This window comes from Lichenostomus cassidix, chromosome 6, assembly GCF_008360975.1.
Source record: "Lichenostomus cassidix isolate B80296 chromosome 6, HeHo_3.0, whole genome shotgun sequence".
NCBI lineage: Eukaryota > Metazoa > Chordata > Aves > Passeriformes > Meliphagidae > Lichenostomus > Lichenostomus cassidix.
The window spans coordinates 29340794-29361782 of record NC_139487.1 but is presented as its reverse complement, the minus strand read 5'-3'; the positions used below and the strand labels follow the sequence as shown (position 1 = coordinate 29361782).

Genomic DNA, 20989 nt, shown 5'->3' with positions numbered 1-20989 from the left:
ACGCACTGTAGGAGAGCTAGGCAGTGTCATGCTGCAGAAATGGGCCTTCATTTACATCTGGTATTTTGTGCCAAATGGCCCATGTTAAAGCAAGGTCTTGTGTAGTGGAAAATGAGGTGAGTTTGTTGTCCTTCAAGGGACAGATTTATTTCTGTTGTTATAATGAATGCTACCCTTTGCAATTGCTAAATCTGCAGTGTTCAGAGCAAGGTGGTGGATCATCTTTAATACCACTTTGAAGGCACTGCCTGCGAGCACGCGAGAAGGTTCTGTCAAATGGTTTTATGCACAAAGATTCTTCTCAAAAGAAGGCTCTGAAGTCAATGACATGTTCTTATTCACAGGAGCTAAAAAGTGCAATGAACTAAAGATGTGTATGTAGGCAGCAAACAAATAAACAAACTGTGCTCTAGATAATTTTAACAGATATGTATCCTCAGAAAAATTAAATAAAAGGCACAATCCTTGAGAAATACTGTGCTCCTGCTGCTGCCACATGTGCAGAGAAACATAGAGACATGTACAATTTAAAAAATAGGTAAGAATGTAATATGGTAATATGTAAAAAGATTCCTGAACACAGATGTTTTCACACACTCATCTATCTTTCAGGCAGTAGGTCTTGAAGGCTGTGTGACCAGACACTTCTAGCTCCATCTGAGGCTGGGAACTGAGAGAACATGTGTTCACCAAAGGAAGAAAAATGTATTGTGCTATGGCGCTTTCTGTCTTTTCCTCAAATTTCTTGCCCCCATATGGCTGCTAACTTTGTATAACTTGAAGCCAAGGATCCTCCCACAGGGAGCAGGAACAGAGCCCAACCTGATCTCATCCAAATGGGGCTAGATCCCATCTGCCTATGTTAAACTCAGGTGAGCCTTCCCAGCATGCAAAATACCCCATGCAGTTTCTCTCCAAGGCTTACATGAAAGCTGCCATGCTACCCAGGATTAGAGTCAACTGCCCATTCTCTTTGAAACATTGTATCCCAAACTCAGGCTATTTGGTTAGATCAGTAAATTTAGTTTAGAAATGCCCAGTGGTGAAACCATTAGCAACAAGAGAATGATTCATTCCTTACACAAAAATCTGATCCTTCAGAGGCATAGCCTGGAGAAGCTTGTTTGCTATGGATGACTTTCTAGCCAGCTATTGAGATGACTGCCAGTAAAATACACTTGATGGCACGTAAACCATTATGGTGCCAAATATATATGAAACTTTTTACCTCTAAAATTGTCCAAGATGTTCTCCACCAACCTAGTGATGCCATGTAGTAAGATAATTTGAAAGGAATGCCTAAAAAAATTGTGTGACTGGGGTGGTAATGAGAAAAACCTGTTCAGATTAGTAATGTGTGTACTGCCTGTATGAAAGCTGCCAATGAAGTTCTGGGTGCTTCAGTGCCTGGTGGTGCCAATTGGCTGTTTAAATCCATTCAGCAAGAGTGTGTAGTTGTCTGTGTAGCAGGCAGATGTAACAACACATGTGTGTGAAAGACTTTGTCCCTCACACAGTGTGAGAGAGACATTCATTTGGGGAGAGACTTTAAGCAACGCAAAGGGTAGTTGAGGAACAACAACTCACTTGAGTGTTTTAAAGCTCCCTACTGGGCTGGTGTTATAAAGATGGAAGTTAATATAGATCTGGAGGAGACTGAATGACAGAGCAAGGGTATTTTAAAAATTTAAGACTGTGTTGTGAGTGTCCACACTACAAAACAAATTAAGTAAAAATGTTCTTTGTGTTAGATAATAGCTTGCTTTTGCTGGTGTTTTCTCTCACAAAATACAATGCCTTATCTACGTAAGCAGGATGACTCAGTGTTGCAGAGATTGTTGAGGGACAGGGAAGACATTCCTGAACAGGGAAAGAATAAAAGAAAGCAGAGATTTTAACTTATTGGTTAAAACTGCCTTAGTGCACAAACACTGTTAGGAAAAGAGTATTTCGGAATTATCTTAAAAAGGTGTCCCTTGGTATCAGACTTGGATAACTTCCCCTCTGAGTATGCATTAGCTGTTTAAAGAACCTGTTATGAAAAATTTACTTGCTGTTTGTTGGTTTTTCTTTAAACATCCTGATTGCTTTCTGATGACACACGGTTAGAATCAAGTGCTAGAAATAGCTTCTTAGAACTCAAATTGATTTTTAAAATAAGAAAGTAAACACGTGCATGTGTGCAAATCGTGCATGCATCCAGGCAGAACTAGCTATTTTTATTCTTCTAGATGAAATTGTCTGTAAAAACACGAGGTGCTATTTATTGTTACCATAATTTATAATTTAAAATGCTAATTGTGACATGAAGTGTTAGCTCATTTAACAGGCTGTGAAATGCTTAAAAGGATGGTAGAAATCTCTGACAAACCAACCTCAGGTAAAATGTAGTTACTCATATTTGCCACTCAACGCCTGATTTTTCATAATGGTGAATAAAAATGGGTCATCTTGTTAGGCAAAAAAATACTATCATTAGCAAGAAGTGTTTCCATATCACATTGAGGAGAACACATGTACAGCCCAGTTTCATCCCCTCCCCATGGTTTGACTTTGAGGAAAGTAGGGAAAAAATAGCTGGACTGGTTTCCTTCAGTGAAACTGTGGTGAACTTGAAGAGAAGGTGTGCTGCCCATCACCTGGACCTTGGGGCCTCCACAGGGTCCTTTGCAGCAAACTTCCCCCCTTAGATCCTTCTACCCTATGAAAATGATATCTTAGTCCCTCCTACATGTGAATTTTGATCCAACACTACAGTGATTCAGCAAAAAATAATCACCTGTATAAAAGATGTAGTCTGACTCTGGGCTTCTTCCTGGGAATAGCCTTACATCCCTGTTGGGCTCCCAGTTTTGGCTGTGCTCTGACAAATACTTTTTGTTGCATTAGGGTTCTTTTGAGGATTCATGGAGGTAGGTTATTTCACAGTGGTATTGTACTCTGAGGGGCAGAGGAGGAGACTGGATTTAGGGGGAAGTTTAGTGGAGACACAGGGCCTAGGGATGCTCAGAATAGAAAATTATCTGGCAGTTCTAAAAACTTAAATCCTTTTATCCCTGTGGATGTATTTCTTTAATCTAAGCACTTGAGTGGATGAACTGTTCAATATTTTTTCAGTATCTATTTCTGTAAGAAACAGGACATAATTTGCAAGCCAGATTTTCCTTGAGGACCAGAGGCTTAAAACCTCTGATAGAAATTTCCAGCCAGAAGTGGTTATTATGTTGCACATATCAATAAGTGTATTGATAATAATGGGATATTTACTGTGCTATTTTTATGAAATAGCATTTACCTTAATCCTTCTTGCTTTGGCACACTCTTTCTTGGCATGATCCATATGACAAATGCCCATTTATGCAGCTGGAGCCTAACTCATGACTTAGAAAAATGCAGAACTATAGCTTTGTGGCAAGGCAGGAAAAACTACAGAGCTGTAGATAGTTATAGCCCCAAGTGTGACTGGGAAAACTATTGAGACAAACCAATCTTGTTCTAATGAGAAACATTTCTTACAGCAAAGTGAGAGTTTGCAGTGAAGTATAGATCCCTATCCATGCTCCTTTGAATATCCTCCCTGAGACAGGATCAAAACAATCCAGAAAGTGAGTGAAATGCAAAGAAATTAATTTACACTGGTCTACTGTGCCTCAGTTATTGGGACAACAGCTGTCACCTCAAGATGTGCCGTGGTAAGGGCAAGTTGCTGTTGACTTCCTTAGCAATGCTGCAGTGCAGGGGAAACTCGAGTGCAGACATTGCTTGGTCTCCAGAGCACATTGCTCTGTCGTTTTTCTCTCCCTGGATACCTATATTCCAGTACTTGGTAAAAATCAGACCAAACTACAGACTCGCTTCAGATGGAGATTGTTTCCAAATATTGTATTCTGCAGAGACATTCCACATTGTTTAGGAAAAACAAAGAGACCATCTGCATATACTCAGCCTGTATCTACCTTCAGAAAAAAAAAAAGTAAGTGGAATAGAAAAGAGAAACAATATAAATTTCTAAACTTAGGGAAAGGCTGCAAAACTTATGCTTTATTAGACATTGTGTGTCCACATTGTCTTCTCACCTGGAGAAAAGCTTCTAGTGAAGCTGTCAGTTACCTGTGAGGATCCTTGCCCAACAGGATACTTCTGATGAGGTTGATTCTGTACCTGTGGGGGAACCACATGGGAGTTGGCTTCAAAACCAATGTCCCTGGTCTCCCAAGTAAAAACGGAGGAATACATGTGACTGGTCTACCTCAGTTAGTCATCCCTCATCCACTGTCTTGGACATGGGCAACTTTAAGATGTAGAGGATTATCCAAATGCAGTTTAAAGTCACGCAATGGTTAATTTGACTTTTAAGGTTTTCAGGTTTGATCTCAGGAACTGTTTTCCAAATTCACATGCGGATGGATTTTGTGTAACTTACTATTTCTGTTATGAAATGTATTTTGAGTGCATTTATCACATATGATAATTTAAAAGGCTACATTAATTTAATCTGGAGGCATTTCAATATAGGATTGACATCAGGACTACTGGGAGGAGTCAGTTTCTGGACTCTTATCTGGTAAAGGAAAAATAATTCCTCGTTCTTTCTCAATCTTCTACAGTTTCCTTTAGAAATTCTATGGGAACATGCAATGATCAATGAACAAAATAGTTCATTGAAGCACCTTGGTGTCAATATTTAGTTGATGGCATCATACGGAGATGTGACTCTGGTGCCATTGGGAGCACTAGAGCACTTGAAGGAGAACTCTAGAAAATTAAAAAAACTTGAGCAGAAAATGAGCGAGCTCTCAGGGTAAAATTAATCTAACAACACCTGAAATAATGTGTTTATGCTGAACTGTTTTGCCCTCTCTATCTAATTATCCAAGAAATGCATCCTAGCTGACTTAGGCACCTGCATGTTATAGGATGACATCTTCAGTTACTGGCTCCATGACTACCTTAGAGAAGATACCTACTTCACACTGATCAGTTAGGTCAGAAGGAGCCTACAAAGACTTTTGTTGCCATAGCTTTGACCTTGATAGGGTTAGGCTTTAGCTCACTCTTGGCCAGATGATTAATTTCACCTTATGCAATCAAAACTGAAACTGAAGTGCTTTATGGTAAGGTAGTTACCCATATTTGATTTGTTTTATAGGACTACATGCTGCCCTTCTGCCCAGCTAAGAGAATGGGAAGACTTCAACTGACCTCAGCAGGAAATGAAGAAATTAGTTACTGGGGCTCCTGTAAGGATTCAGGTAAACACCCTAAATTCCAGAGTGTCTGCTGATTGCACCAATCTGTAGTGGTCACATACCATGGCAATCAAAGTCACTGGCAATCAATGGGAACAGTTTGCTCTTCAGTTTAAAATGAAATAAGTAATCAGTTATAAAAAGCTTTTGCAAATTCTTCCCCACGTGTCCAGTACAAATTCTCATATACTTCCATTTAGGATAAATCTGAAGAGGAATTGAATAGATTTCTACTGGCACACTCTGATGATATTCAAGGAGTAGGTGTAGCAAGCTGTGGGAACTAAGAAATTAAGAAAAATACTGCAGTGCTGTCAAGAGTAGGTGTAGACATTTTGTACCTGCTAAACCAAAATGATGGGCCTAACATTTAAAATAATATGCTGATCTAACACTTGAGCAGAACAGTGATTTAGATAGACAATGATCTTTTCTGTGCTATCCAGTTTTCCTAATACTTGAAGGAAGCCAAGTGCTTTGCAATGCAAATCAAATGGCAAATAAAAGGATGGTGTGATTCATCTGAAAAAATGTTTCACTTAAGAAAACCCCAGAAGGCAGGATATAGATCCCCTATTTAATTCTCCCTACCCCCTTCTGACTTCTCTGCACTAGCAGCAGTGACTGTGCAGGATTTTCCTTGTTTTGTAGGTTGTGTCTTGGCTTTCTCTGCCATTCAGTGGAGGTTTGTCTGGAGAGAAAAAAACATGGTTACAATGCTTCCTTTTTTTCATTGCTGTCTGCTGGATTTACTCTTCAGTTAGAGAGCAAGCAGAATAGTTACTAGTTGAATCCCAAATCTCTGGATAATGTAGATGGAGATGGCATAAAGCCTTCTTCATAATTTCAAGTTAAGTTTGTGTGCCGTAACAGCAGCATGAGAGCGTAGTTGGAGCTAGCATGAAGTGTGAAAAGAATATCTCAACTCATTCAAAACCTGTAGAGATGCCTTTTAAAGCTTCAGTCTCATGTTCCCTTAAAAGATAGTGCTAGAAGTTTGGTGAAATGTTTAATTTTTTAATTAAGCATCTGATGGACCCACTAAATTATGAAGTTTGATTTTATAATGAAAAAAACTAACGTCTCTAGAAAGTGAATGCAAAGGAGGACCAGAGCAGAAGCAGGTGCAAGAGTATGAGAAGCCAGACTTTGCAGAAACATGTTCCTAATGTAGTGGAAAATTGGACATTTGAACCAGCTGAAAAGCAGGTATGCACTGAGCTTGAGAAGATACTATTCATGTTGCTTAGGGCTGAGTCCTACACATTTAACTCCCACTGATTTCTTAAGGGCTCCAATTCAAGTCAATGTCAGTAGGAGCATGTAAGGGCTACAGGCACGGGCTCTTCATGCTACTAGCAGTCACATTTTGGGACTTTATTACAACTCAGATTTGCTGAACAGACTGTACTGCAAAACCATGCTAATTAGCATCTAAAATTCTTGGACAACTGCCACAGATTCCTGGGAGCTGTCTACACCACCAGCAAAAATCTTTTTAGAGATGCTGATTGCCTGAAATAATTTGGGGCATAACTTGTCTTTTTGCAGTGATTTTTATTGTACCCATGTAGCCACCCTGGCTTTTGACAAAACCCCTTCTGTGCATACCTGAGACAGCTGTTCTCAGGAGCCTTGGAGGCAGTGCTTCTGGAAGGATTGAGACAGTGGGTTTGTTTTAGAGTCCAACCTGAACTGCTTGGGATGATGCTGGGTAGGAAGTGTTTCAGTGTGTCTTTTTCACAGGTTGTATTAGTATTCGGTGGTAGTGCTCTATTTGGTGAGTTGGTGAATTAATTTTGGCAAGGTGGACTTAAAGTACTTAATTCTGTATTATTTTTATCTCTACAGAAAGGTTATTATTTCCAGCTGTTCCCATCAGCAAGAGCAAACAGTTTACATCAAACTCACCAAAGGGTTTCAGCCATTCAGTCAAGGCTGTAACCTCACTTAGCTTTGGTCAGGCATGGATTCAATGATAATGCAGTTCAGTTAACCTGAGAGTTTCACTTTTTTGGTGCAATTCCACTCCATCACATGTTCCTGTTTCTAGTTTTCTTCTGTAGAAAATTACCTGGATATTTTTGAGGCTCTAATCCCGCTCCTAGTTAATTCAGAAGCCAGGCCACACTTTAGGGGATATGCCATACTGTAAAGCAAAAGGGCATTCTGATTTGTTATCTCGTGTTCTCCCCTCATTTGGTGGGTTTCTCTTGCTGTATCTGAAATCCTGAGCTCTGCAACAGTTCAGGCTTATGCTGAGATGCATGAAGTACCAGGATTTCCTTTCAACCTCCCTCAAACCCACTCTTAGATATATTGGCTGACCATATGCAGCTCTAAGTGTCATACCTTGACTAAGCAAAAGCCTTTTAGCTCCCTGATGGGATTTCTCCACTGAACAAACTGGACAAAGACTTCTTTTGGGAAAGAAGCTAAAGAACAGGAGGAAGTATCTAAACACAGGAAAAAATGTAGCATCTATAAATATATAACCTTGCTAGAGCTTCCTGGTTGTGGCACGTGCCCTGCCAGTGGTACAGAGAGGATTTCAGGATGGCATGGAGGTTTTTAATGAATATCTGAATGCCTCTCCTTGCCCTAAGAAACATGGCCCAAGATGGAGATATGAACTCCTGAACAGCTGCCTCTGCCATCTCTGCCTCCAGGTGAAACTTGAGCACTGTGGAGGGAAACAGAGCTCCCCTTCCTCTGCTTTGCACCAAGGAAAACATGCCTTCAGTCCAGAAGTTCATGATTTTCCTTCAATGCTAGACCCCTGTGTTTGTGCCCCAGGTGTAAATGCCAGGGGTCAAGGGGTGCTGCTGAGCACATATGTGAAATCCTGATGAAGCAATGAGGCTTTTAAAATTTTCCCTTTTAACTGCATTTTCTTGTATTTTAAATAAGCATATGTTAGCCTGGAGACTTCTGTCTTCTGTAGAAAGCTGTTAGCAACACTGTATATCTCACTCATTCCAGCACATTTTACTTCCCGCAAATGTTGACAACCCTGTGAGAAGCAATGAGGATCTGTGCTTCTGACCATCACCTGTCAAGAAGGAATCCAGACAGGAAAGCCAAGAAATCAGGGATGAGGAATGGATGGGAGACACTATTTTGGCTCATTTGTTTCATCTGCCAAAGACAAACAGAGCTGCAAAACTGGCAGCAGAAGAGAGAGATGACTCCTATTCCTCTCCAGTCAATCCAGTGAGTAATTAATGCACTTTTATTTAGTATGTAACAGTATACTTTTTACAATACGTGCTATTAGTGCAGCTATTGAAGTACCATTACATTACAGATACATAATCAGATGAACTGCAGGAAACCAAGAACATGGTTAAAAATTCATGGCGTGCTTTGGAGCAGCAGAGGTTGCACACTGTGCAGCCGTCAGGAAGCTGCCATAAGCCTCTCCCTGCCGCTCCGCAAGAGTGCTCATCAGAAAGAGGTGACACCGGCCTGTTTCAGAAAAGTAAATAAACGAGGAACAAAGAGGCCAAGAAAGGTACTTCCTGGCCTTTATTACTGGCACTGGCTTTTGTGGCTAGAGCACTCCGGGGTTATCGCTGCGGTCAGCAACAGCCCGTAAGCACTGAGGCATTTCTGCAGGTTACCGCAGCGAGCGCGCCGGCCGCGCTGCCGCCTCACGCCGGTGTCCCGCGGGGCGCTGGGCGGGCCGGGGGCGGGGCGGCCGCGGCCGTTGGCGGGGCGGGAGGTTTGAACGGCTCCGCCGAGGAGGAAGAGAAGGAGGATGAGGAGGCAGCGGCCGGGCGGGCCGGGTGCCGCGGGGCCGGTGAGAGCCGGTGGCCGGGAGGGGAGTTCAGGTCTGGGCCGGGCCGGGTAGGGTAGGGCAGACCCGACCCGCCCCCTGCGGTGGCTGCGGCGGGACGGTGTGGCGGGCAGTAAGTGCCGGCTGCGGGCGGCCAGGGGCGGGAGCTGCGCTGTCCCCGAGCTCGGCGGGTCCGTGGGGTTCGCGGCCTGCCCGCGCACCGTGGCCCAGGGGCCTGGTGCGGCCGCGCTGCTGAGGGGCTGCTCTGCGGGGCTGCTCTGAGGGGCTGCTCTGCGGGGCTGCTCTGCGGGACGCGGCGGCTCCCCGGCGGACTGCGGCGCTGTGCTGCGCTGGGCTCCCTGCGCACCCCCCGCAGGCTCTCGGAGCTGCTCCTTGCACCTCTGTAATCTTTCAGCCACTGGTTTTCCGATTGATGCGAGCTTTTTTACACCTCGAGTTGGGTAAAAACCCAAATAAATTCAACGCGGGAGCGTCTGTGAAGCTGCGGCTGTCAATTGCGGCAAACGCTCGTTCCTGTGTCTCGCTACAAAGCACCCAAGTTGGTGTCTTGACCTCGTAGCCCCTGTTTTAGAAGACTAGCCACCGCCTGGCTACTTTCTTGCTTTAAATAGATATGCTAGACTTACAGGGATTAGATATAAACTACTCTGGCAGTAAATCGCAGATTCTGAAAGCCTGTGATTAAGTTAACAGTTAAATGAAGTAGAAATTCGACCTCTCCTGTCGACCTTCGGCGGTATCCATATAATTTTTCTCAGCTGTTTTTGTTATTTTTGTTTGGTTTGTGACTGCATTACCTATGTAATACTAGAAATACTTGGAATTTCTTACACTAAGTATGCTTTGGAAGTGTTGCTTAGGTAGTTCCTGAGTGTGGGGCTGAATATCCCAACACCTGTTAGTAATCTCGCCTGGATTGTGCTGCCATGGGTGGGGGAAGGATGGAGCGACGAGGGAAACGGTGCGTTAGTAGACAGCATATGGCAAAACAGTGCTGTGTCATTCCTCCGTGTCCAGATGGTGTGCCTGTATTTTTAGAAGGAATGGAGGGGGGGAAAGCTGACCAATATTTTTTGATATGCATGCAGAACTCTATACATTCTCAAATCAGGCTGCTAGTCCTTCCTTCAGATGAGATTTATATGGTGTGGTTATTTAAGCCATGGCCCAACAGCCATTTACTGCTAGTCCAGAATATTTTATTTGAGCCTGGCTGAGATGTAGCATGGACTGAATGCTTTGTGTAGTTCTGAAAGTCCCAGGATAGATACATGCAGATGCCCCAAATAGGAGTGTTTATTTCCTCATTGCAGTTATGTAGCAGGTGATAGGTGTGGAGAGGAGCTGGGCCAGTACAGGAGCCTGCTGTCCTGGGAAATATTAGGGGAAAATATGATGCCATTCTTTGAATCTTTGTAGCAGCTGATTTATTAGTTTAGGCTCAAAGAATAAGTAATTATTTCTTAGGGGCAGGTGTGGGCCTTGCTTAGGTTTTCATAGCCATGTAAAATTTGACTCATAAGGAAAGAAGATTGATGAAAGCTATTTACTGCTCTCCTCCTCTCTTTTTTTTTTTTTTTGTTTTTTTTTCTTTCTTTTCTAGGATGAGCCCTAAGAAAAACTGTGAATAGAGAGGCAGGTGCTGAGAATGCAGAGGTGTTGGTGCCCTGCTTTATCCTGCTCTGGCTGTGATTGAAACTTTGAAAAGAAACCCATGAGGGGTAATAACAGTATAGTCTGTGGTGCCGTTCTGGGTCCCAGGCTTTCATATACCAGCTGTAGGGACTACCAGCAGGACTTGTATGGATAACATCTCTGATGTCAGCTTTGGGAGCTATTCCCCACCAAACAACCATGAACTTGTTAATTCCAGAGATAGTTGGGGCACTCTTGCTTGGTAATGAGAAAGCAGCACTCTTCACTGACTTGCAAAGTGTTTGCAATGCAACCCTGTAATACCATGACAACATTCTGTTATTCACTCCGTTCTGCACATGTCAGAAATATTTGGTTTGGCCAGGGATGGCCACATAACAAGGTAATGTGTATCCACCATCAGTGGCACCTAGCAGGGCTTTGAAAGACAGCAAATTGTGATCCTTCACCTTAATTATCTTCTGGCCTGGTGTTGATTGACTTCTTTGAAATGGCAAGTGAGGAATAATGCACATTTATAAGTTTTTGTTTTCTCTGAAAGTAGGCAGGAAAAAGTTGACACCCCAGAAGTAAAAAAACCCTCACTCCTTCCAAAAACAGTGATGGTGAATTCTACTGACTTGCCAGCCATGTTTAGTTTACTTCATACTTTGAATGAAAAGTGTGCATGGCATAATTCCTGTATAGTATTGAAGCTACCGCAGCTGTTTGACTTTCAGTTCATGGCCTGAAGCAGTCAAGTACCGGAATAGTCTCCTTTTTTTTTTTTTTGCTTCTGCTGTTATCTGAATTTCCTATCAACCATAAGTGAAAAAAACATGTTTTCTTCATTTTTGAAGACAGCCAAAGAGGTAATGAGAATGAATTTCTGATTTAAAAATATTTCCGACATTTTCCTCAGTTTAAAGTTCATTTTAGTAGGGGTCACTGTGAAAAGTGGGTTGTTAATTTATAAGCTTTGTTCAGTTAGCCCTCTCTAGGACCATATGTTACTATTCTATGAATGACACATGGAGGCACATAAATTTTTAGTATCTTTCAGATGGCACAGTGAGTTAATCTTGGTTTGGAATTTGCATGTATAATGGATATAGTAAATCTGTTATGTCCCATGTTTTACTCTTTTTGGTTCTGGAGAGAGAGCTATCATTCTACATTCAGTAACCATTGCAATAGTTGTGCATAATTAAAACCTAGAGTTTTCTATCCCAATTGCAGAGCCTGTAAAAAACTGAGAACACTGTTAGTTGGTCTTTTTGTTTAATCCTTTGGGTTTTTTGCATCTCTAGGAATGTGACATCCAAGAGAAGATCAACTTTGAGGTCCGCATGCGAGAGGGCATCTGCAAGCTGCTTGCAGCGAGCACACAGAAGGAGCAACTCCTGCGCGCGGTGAAGAACCTGATGGTTTGCAACGCTCGCATCCGTGCCTACAGGGCAGAGCTGCAGGGCCGAAGGGAGGAGCCCAGCCCGGGCAGGACTGAAGAGCAGTGAGTAACAGCTCAAATCAGAGACAGCAGGATGAAGCAGGCATTTACTGATAAGATTTTTTTAGCAGTCTGTCTAGGAATGTGGATTTAAATCCTTCCTTCTCTCTTCCCCCATATAAACATAAATTACTGCTGCCTTAAAGCATTACTTTATAAGATCACCCCATGATCATCTTTTTGCTTTAGAAAGTTAAATGCAAGTCATATTTTCTAGGTAAATTTTATTTTTGACATTAAACTGTAATTCAGTATCAATTAATATAGCAGACATATTTTCTTGATTATCTTTAGCATACAAAAAGGTACCTAGCCAAGTGTGAAGAGACCAAACAAAGCTATCCAAGTCAGAATACAGCTATGTCTATTTTTCACTCTTTCTGTTGTTATCAAGGCCCTTTAATGATGGCCTCATCGTGGTTAATTGGTACCCTCTGCTGGCCACTTGTGTTAACTACAGCGAAGTGATAAATTCAACACTCCATGGAAAGTAGCTGAAAATATGCTCACATTGTAACTCTTGAAGGAGCTAAAGTATATGCGTTTTATTTGAATAATGAGATTTTTTAAAAATTCTAAATTGAATATATTTACAGTCGTAGAGCAGAGACACTATTGCTCTCAGGTTATTAATTTAATGAAATATTATATTGCAGTTTAGCATAGAAACTCTGAGTACATGCTTAGCTCCAGTTAATTGTTTCTGTAAGAGCAGTTCCACTACTTTTTGCTTTCAAAAATGTTGTCTTATAGGAGAAGTTTGTTGGAGGAAAGAGCAGCTTTTTCTGTCAACTGTTCGGAAAGCTGATTTTGAAAACTAGCACATAAGAAGTGTGGTATTCTGCAATTAGTGCATTTATGTTGCTTTTTCCTACTAAGATAAGGACTTTTGTAGGGATTCATCTTTTTTTTATGTTTTTAGTGATGGAATAATATTAAATGTGTATATATGTTGTTTTACCCCTTGTCTTTGATGTCAGTGAGCACAGAATGGTGATGGCACATGCCCAGAACAGGGCAGGGATATTTGGACATGTATTTGAGCAGCTATATTGTGTGCTTGATTTGTGACTGCCATGCATTGCTTGGATTTCTGTCCTCAGGGGTTCTTGAGATGTCTGTGGAGGCCATCAGAAGAGATGCACACTAGAGTGTTATTTCTCTATCATTTAAATTGTGTCTTTGGTTGTTGATAGTCCAGTTGGAGTTCTCTTTTGATATTTGCTTAAGACTGGAATTTGTTAATTGTGGCAGAGAGAGAAAATTCTAGGGTGTTCTAGGGTCTGTCATCTGTGAGTTCTGAAGATATTCTAACTGCCTCTGGAAGTTATGATGCTGTTAGCAGCTAGAAATTTTAATTTCATTAATTGAGGAGGAGGCAATTCTTTAAACAATAATAGAACTAATAAATTAAGTTGCATCTTCATTGACGTGTATAGAAGGGAAAAATTGATTACGTATTTGATCCTGTTGGAGTTGGAAAAGACAAGGAAGATGAATCTACTTGTCTTTTAATACTCAGGTTACATAAGCTTTGGAGTAAAATCTTCTAGGGAATTAAAAAAATGGTGGTGTACCTTCCTTCCAGATTATGCTTAAGAAACTAATGACTCATGTCTTAAACCAGAGATACCAAAATTAACTTTAAAGAAAAGCATTTGAAATGATCTATAATATGAAAACCCTGACACTTCTTAGTGTTTAAAGGGTTGAGTTTCAGATGTCTAAATGCACAGATCTCAAATCTCTTTTTTCTTTTCTCCTTTTTTGGCAGATCTTCAGAAAATGGGACAAAAGACCGGACGGCATGCAGAGCCAAGGTTGCTATATCAGGTAAGAGGCGGGATAGTCACTTAATTATAGGAGCTAATTGGCTGGGCAGTGGCTTGTTACACAAACAAGATGGTATTTTAAAGTGTGTATGTGGTTCAGAGGCATCAATCCTCTAATGCTTCAAGGGGATTTGTGCTTAAGTCACACATGGACTTTTAAAGATCAGATCCTACCTTCTATTTCCATTTTACTCACTGGGCCTTACACAGAGGGAAATACTTTTTTTTTTTTTTTTTTTTTTTTTTTGTTTGCCACTAATCACTGAATGCATTTCAAAGCTAAATAAGTGTGAGTGTGCTGAAATATTTTTTCCCCACAATGACAGACTTTGAAGTGATAGTACAGGGCAGGTCTAACAAATTGAGAGCAGAATTATAACTAGTATGCAAATATTGTTTGGGCAATGCAGATTACATTAGTGCAGCAAAGGTATGGCTTCAGTGGAGGCCAGTAACAAGAATATTTCACAACCATTCCTAATGTGCTGGTACACTGTTTTCTAGCCTATTTTCAAGCTTCAGCACTGTGGATTTTTTGTTTTGTTTGCCTATGCCAATAGTGGATATTACTACATTCAGCATTCCTGTGGCTCTTCTACCAGCTTTGCTAACAGATCTGTTTGTGCTCCCTGGCCTGCTTCATTAAGAATGAAATAGTGTATAGCAGCTCACTACTGAAACTGTTTCAGTTAATTCTGCATGTTTTGATATATCTTTAGGCAAGGTAACTTCTAGTGGAAGGAGAGTGATGAGCACATGGTTCAATAATGTTTTCTGCCAGCACAGCTGTTTGCAGAATGTGTATCTGTCTTTCCTCCTTATGGTAGTTGGATGAAAGCATCTGTTTGCCTGTCTGTGCTGTGGTTGCACCTTTCTTCACATTTGGAGAGCTATCTGCAGTGAAGACTTTAGGGTCATATAATACACTTCTGCTATCTTTAGAAAACCAGTGGTTTTTAAGGACTCTATTTTTAGTATGGAAAACTTGTTCAGGATATGAAAGATTTAACTTGTCTCTTTTGATGGGATAAGGCCATGGAAGGGTGAAATGCACCACTTTGTATTAGATGTTATCTGTTAATGATTCTGCCCTCTTACCAACACCATGGCTCTCAAACTGGAGGTTCTGTCCTCAGAAGTGTGGCATAGATCAAGGTGAAGAGGAGGAAGAATCAAGTGCCTCACTGTGCAGTCCAGCCTGGGAGTGCTGGATGCTGCCATCCCTCGCCCCTCTTCAGACACTCATTTCAGGAAGCCTGGCCAGGTCCACTTTACAGCAGGAAGGGCTAAATGTTGTTCTTGGCCTCTGCTGAGAGATTTATTCTTTCTAAAAATCACCTGTTATTACCTCCTGGTTTTCTACCATCAGTAATCCATCTACTTACACATTTATTAGTGTGTCATATGGTTAGTACATGCCAGATGATGATCACCAAAAAAATAGGGCAATCGTGACCAACAGCAAAGGTTTGGGAACAGCTATGCAGGACTACTGAGGAATGTGCTCCTACAGAAAGCATCTATGTCAGATACTGTGTGGGAAGTGCATTCCTTAATCTACAGTTTTTCACACTTCTATCATTTTTACTTATCCCCCACATTCGTGAATAAATTATGTAATTTATGGCTTTGTACCAATCGATTTTTATTTTTTTTTGTCAGGAGATAATGTCAAATGTTGTTGATCAAAAAGCATAATCATAATTTAAAATTACTTTATAAAGGAATCAGTGCTTTTAAATTAGATTAATTGTAGTGTTTGAATGTATCCAATTTGCATCCACACAGATTTACAGCTAATGGTAAATGAAATTAAGATGTGTAAAAATTGATATTTGTTTTTGATAAATGACAGCTCTTTCAATCCAAGAATGAATTGAAAGCTGATTTACAAGTATCATGTCAAACTTGTTCAGGGATTGACTATCTATACCCTGATGGTTTTCTGACTAAGGTGTAAATTTTTCAGCTAGCAAGATATTGAAAGTGGCATGCAGAAGTAATCTTTAATCTAGTACTCTAATTGCTAACAAGGTCTATTGAGCGCATTAGAATAGTCATTCAGAGTTTGCTATGATTAAAGATAAAAAAGGCTTTTATTTGTAACTATTTTCACATATGAATGTAAATTTAAGGCCTTTGTGTTTTAGGAAAGAAACGTTCTGTGCTTTGTCTCTGACAGAGATGAATATATATATTTTAAAATTTGAGAGACTTCTGTAATGGTTTTAATGAAACTATTTCTCTTTATGTAAAACCCCCTATTTTTAGAAATGCTTGCTATGCAAATGCATCTTTAGAAGTGAAAGGCAGTTTCAGAACACAGTGATGTATTGATTTTTAGGAAGTTAGAAGTCTAAAGTTGTATACTGGCAGTTCACTTGAAAGTTCATTAGTTTTCATGAACACTTAAAAATAGATGAATTTGAAAGTTTCAAAATTGAAATAGCATTTATAATAAGATGTCTCATAATAAAAATTCACTGAAATTTGAATTTTTCATGTAACTTCTTGGACAGAGTGACTATGTGCGGTTTCAGTTAAATCAACAAGAAATTTTGTGGGTAAACCCCTGTAGGAATACATGACAATCTGATGCCAAAATACTGGCACCATTTTGCATCTTCGCATAATGTCTGTGGATTTTCCCACCAGCCTCATATGAAGACAGCACTGGATTCAGCACTGCTTTATAACAATATTGAAGACTTTTGTCACAAGATAACTGAGCTGGTGCTGTTCACTGCTGCCATCATGTGTCACTTAATATATTGCATATACTTTTAAACAGCACCCTCGTACTTCAGAAACCAGCTTTGGATTTATAAAGCCCCCACAGCATTTGCCTTTTAACAGGGGACTAATAAAAAACATTATGTCTAAACCTGAGTCCTCGAAGCTGGAGGAAAATGTCACTTAGTACTCTGTTGGATTTAGTAGATAAATTGGAAAATTTTTTGAAGAAAATACTTTCCTAATATTAAAATGACACATGATTTAAAATAATGGTTCTGTAATTGCCTCTCTACTATGGTTCTGAAGTAGAAAGATATTTTTGAGTTAAAATAAAAAAGATTTCTAAACTCTTTTTATGCCGACTAAGACAATTCTCACTAGGAATGTGATTACAAGTGGTATTTTCTCTGTGGTTAGCAAAACAAGACTGAAGTGTTTGCAGTATAAGTACCCCAGTCTTTTCATTAAAACAGGAAGGTTTTCCTCTTGCAGTGGGATGAGTGGTTTCCAGCACAAGGCAAGCAGAGTTTTGGTTTACATCTGTGCATAATAATGGACTCAGAGAATTGTATCAACCTCTCAGAACTATGTTACACAGCTTCTCTGTAATGTTATTTCAGGTACTTTCAAATGAGATTTAAAATGTTTTTTATTCTAGCATAATTTCTAAACAAAAATGACGCTTCAAGTTAAACTAATTATTGAATTTTCTTTTGATATAGATAATAAAGCTGGAATAGTTACGTTGCTCTTTGGGTGGAAGGCTCTGTTACCACCAGAACATCTGAAAAAGAAATAACAAACTTTTTGTAATTTGTTTTGATAACAGATCTACAGTATTGACCACAACTTAATTTCCTTACTATCTTTTTTACCCCTATAGATATTCGAATACCATTAATGTGGAAAGGCTCTGATCACTTCAGCAATAAAGAAAGTATGTAAGGTGTAATGAATTATTCTGATAAGCAATTGCTTATGCCTGTAAATTTAAAGTGAATGAGGAAGTTCATTTTCATTTCACCCCCTTTTTTGACCTTTCATTATGTCCGTATTTTAGTCTTTGTTGTGTAAATGCTTGTAATTTGAAGTTGTTGTTGTTGCAGGCTGAGTTAGTTCAAAGTCCTGTGGTTCTCTGTGGTTAAACCCTACTTTCTAAAGAGTCCTCTTGAGGAAGAATTCCAGAGGAAACAACAGAAAAACGTTGTATTGAATGGTTAACTGAGAAACTTCTGATTAAACACATAGTTCTATGTCTTGTCTGCACTTGAGAGAGTATATTGGAGGCTGTTTCCAGTGAAAAATGAAAGTTGACCGTTGGTGTTGAGTGTATTATTGGATAGCCTTCAAGTACATGCATTTTGCTGTGTCATGGAGATTAATCCTAAATCTGTTCCAGCTGTCACCTGGCATTGATTTCACTTTGATTTTCAATAGGGTCAGAGGTGCAAAGCATGGCAAAATATCTAATCCTATGTAGCACATTCATAAAATGATACAGACTTTGGATCAAATGGTTTATTTCGTGTAAAGTCAATTTTACTAAAGAAAATTACATTTTTACTAACGTTTCTGAAATTGGTAGCACACACTATACCTGATCACTCAACATTTTTTTTTTCTCCCCCAATAGAGGTAGGCATTTTTTCCTTTTGTGTATGTTGTTCTGCCTATACAGGAGCTTTGATAAGTCCATTATCATAAAATCCTATGATGAAAATTTCTGGTGGGAAGAATTTGAGGGCAGTTTCTTAGAAGTCTGATTACCATTTTGTGTAGTTTTGTTTACTGGAAGTGTTTAGTATTGTGATGTGCAATGTGGCTAATAAAAGCTTTTTCTGGCTCTCTCCAGAATCACAGCGCTTTGCAGTGTTTTGTTTGTTCAGAATGGGAGCTGAGGTTTTTGATACTGAGGTGACTATTGTGGATAAAGCAATAACAGATATCTGTTTTGAAAATTTAACCATATTGTGAGTATAATTTGCTTCTGTTGAATGAAGTACAAATATTGCTGTTTTCTTTTGAAGGTGGATGTGATTATGAATACGATTGCCTGAGGTCCACTAGGTTTTGCTGTGGGCCAAGGAATCAGTAGAGGCTCTGTTCATTTCAGTGGGTGGAGAATCCCAACTTGTGGAAGGCTGCTTGTTGTGTACAAAATGATGCTGGTTGTAGATGTGCCACTTGATCTGTATTTCTTTTCATTTTTGCCATGCTGAAGCATTTTTCTTGATATAAAGAGATAAACCAGTTTACATTTCAAGGACAGCATTAAGTTGATGCTAAAACCTGAAAGCATTCTGGAAATGCAGGCACAAATGTTGCACCCAATGTTTCAGTGGTATCCTGTCCAGCAGGCTACAGTCTCTTTCCTCGTGTAACACCTCATGTTCTGTTACACCTACCCGAGCATGTGCTCCACTCCATTCCCCACCTCCATCTTTTACATCAACAATTTAAGAGTCAGTCTCCTCAGGAAGACTGACTGGAAAGCTAGAGCTACCGAAAACTTTAAATCAAGATCCTGAAAACAGTTTAATTCAAATTTTAACTTCTCGTAAACACCTGTTTAAGTCAGGAGTGGGAACAAAGATTTAAATTTACTGCTTCCAAGATATGAGACTTGACCATTATAATTTTCTGTGAAACACTGCAACAAAAGCAGAAAAGGTACCCTAACTTGCCTTGTATCCCCCAAGGTATAGAAAGACTTGTTATAAAAGCTTTTGGGATGATTTCATTATGGCATCAGTGTAATGACATTATTTGTACCTGAAAGATGAGGTTAAGCTTCTGGTTTGATGACTAAGCTTGAGAACAAAGGAATCAGTAAACTGAAAACAGAGAAAGGCTGTGGGCCAGAGGATGCAGCAGTAGGTAGTTAAATTGTGAATGACAGATTTTATCAGATCTAAATCAGATAACACATTTTTTCAGTAATTTTAAGGGGATGGGGTGCAGCTAAGATATCTTTAAAACAGTTCAATCCAATTTAGGACCATAGGCAGGGATAGGTTTTCAATCATGTGATTTTTCTATAACAGTAGAGGGCAGATTTAAGTGTGTTTGAATGTCTTGCCTGTGTATTTCCATAACATGGGGTTTTTTTCAGTTTTTAACCTAAACGTTGAACTTCCTGTTTGTAATTGTTTATGTGCAATTATAACATCCATCTCATGACCTCAGCACTAAGTTACTGCTGTGTACTCTAGTCCTTAATTCCGTATTAATGTATGTCTGTGCCTGACTCTTATGGCATTGCTTCCCTTGATTAGAAATATGTTATTTAATATATAAAGTAGCAGCAGCATTCCTTGGCTCCATGCACAGTTTATTAACAAACGCTCTGAAATTTTCTCCTCCCCCACTTCAGTGATGAAGCAAGCCCAGATTTCCAGGTGAAGGTTGAAGTGTATAGCTGCTGTACAGAGGAGTCTTTATATATAACAAACACTCCTAAGAAACTGGCAAAGAAACTTAAAACGTCCCTCAGCAAAGCTACAGGGAAGAAACTCAAAGCTGCGCTGGAAGAAGACACCACTGAACCCCTTTTGCCTGCTGACCCAGTCATCCAGTAAGCCACATATATTGATATTCTGGTTTTATAGCTTTAAAAACAGAAATAACCCAAATATATTGTAATTTTTTTGGCAAACTGCCAAGAAACTGGTTCTTTCTCTACTTGCCCAAGTGAAAAAAAATTTACATTTTAAATAGGAAATGAGAAAGTAGGTGTGAATTCCAACCATGTCACTGAGCCTTGGGGCCTGGTTCTGATCTTGAAACATGCAAGCAGGCTTTATCTTTGTGCTCCACAGCCAGACAGCTGGTAAATCCACTGTTCTTTGCTAACTCCGTAATATTTTTAGTTAGATCTCTGGAGGAAGTCGAGCTTGTATGGTCTGTCTGTGTCCCTCTATCCATCTATCTCTCCTCCTCCCCCCTTTCCCATTTACTTCCTCCCCCATACTATTTTTGCACCTAGCCAATGTTGCTCATACTTGACAGACAGGTACACGTCTAAAAGTTACAAGTTGTGTGAAATAAAAGGTGTGTAGGTAGGAGAAACCACTCCTGTACCCTCTGCCCTAATTCCACTTGCCAGCTTTTCAGTAAAACCCTGGACTGCCAAAGGCACTTTATGGTCACAGGCTACTTAACAGGAGATTTCTTAAATGACTTTAGCACAGAACATTTTAAAATGACTTACTGGTTTTCAGTGTTCATAGGT

The 20989-nt window shown here is 40.0% G+C and overlaps 1 protein-coding gene across 4 annotated transcripts in view; it reads left to right on the top strand.

Annotated features, from left to right (window-relative positions):
- The first annotated feature begins 545 nt into the window (after nucleotides 1-545).
- Nucleotides 546-20989, top strand: part of RTKN2 (rhotekin 2) — a 42928-nt gene continuing 22484 nt past the window's right edge. Inside the window, exons 1-7 of one of the 4 annotated variants that reach the window (XM_085064248.1) lie at nucleotides 546-872; nucleotides 5150-5252; nucleotides 11994-12193; nucleotides 13965-14023; nucleotides 17642-17695; nucleotides 18611-18728; nucleotides 20132-20332. In XM_085064248.1, the coding sequence (XP_084920374.1) occupies nucleotides 5214-5252; nucleotides 11994-12193; nucleotides 13965-14023; nucleotides 17642-17695; nucleotides 18611-18728; nucleotides 20132-20332 (671 nt within the window). In that variant the 5' untranslated portion in view covers nucleotides 546-872; nucleotides 5150-5213. Of the gene's footprint in view, nucleotides 873-3761; nucleotides 5253-8231; nucleotides 8463-8954; nucleotides 9052-11993; nucleotides 12194-13964; nucleotides 14024-17235; nucleotides 17379-17641; nucleotides 17696-18610; nucleotides 18729-20131; nucleotides 20333-20989 lie in introns of those variants that run through there. The other 3 variants (XM_085064246.1, XM_085064247.1, XM_085064249.1) reach the window with 3 other exon arrangements.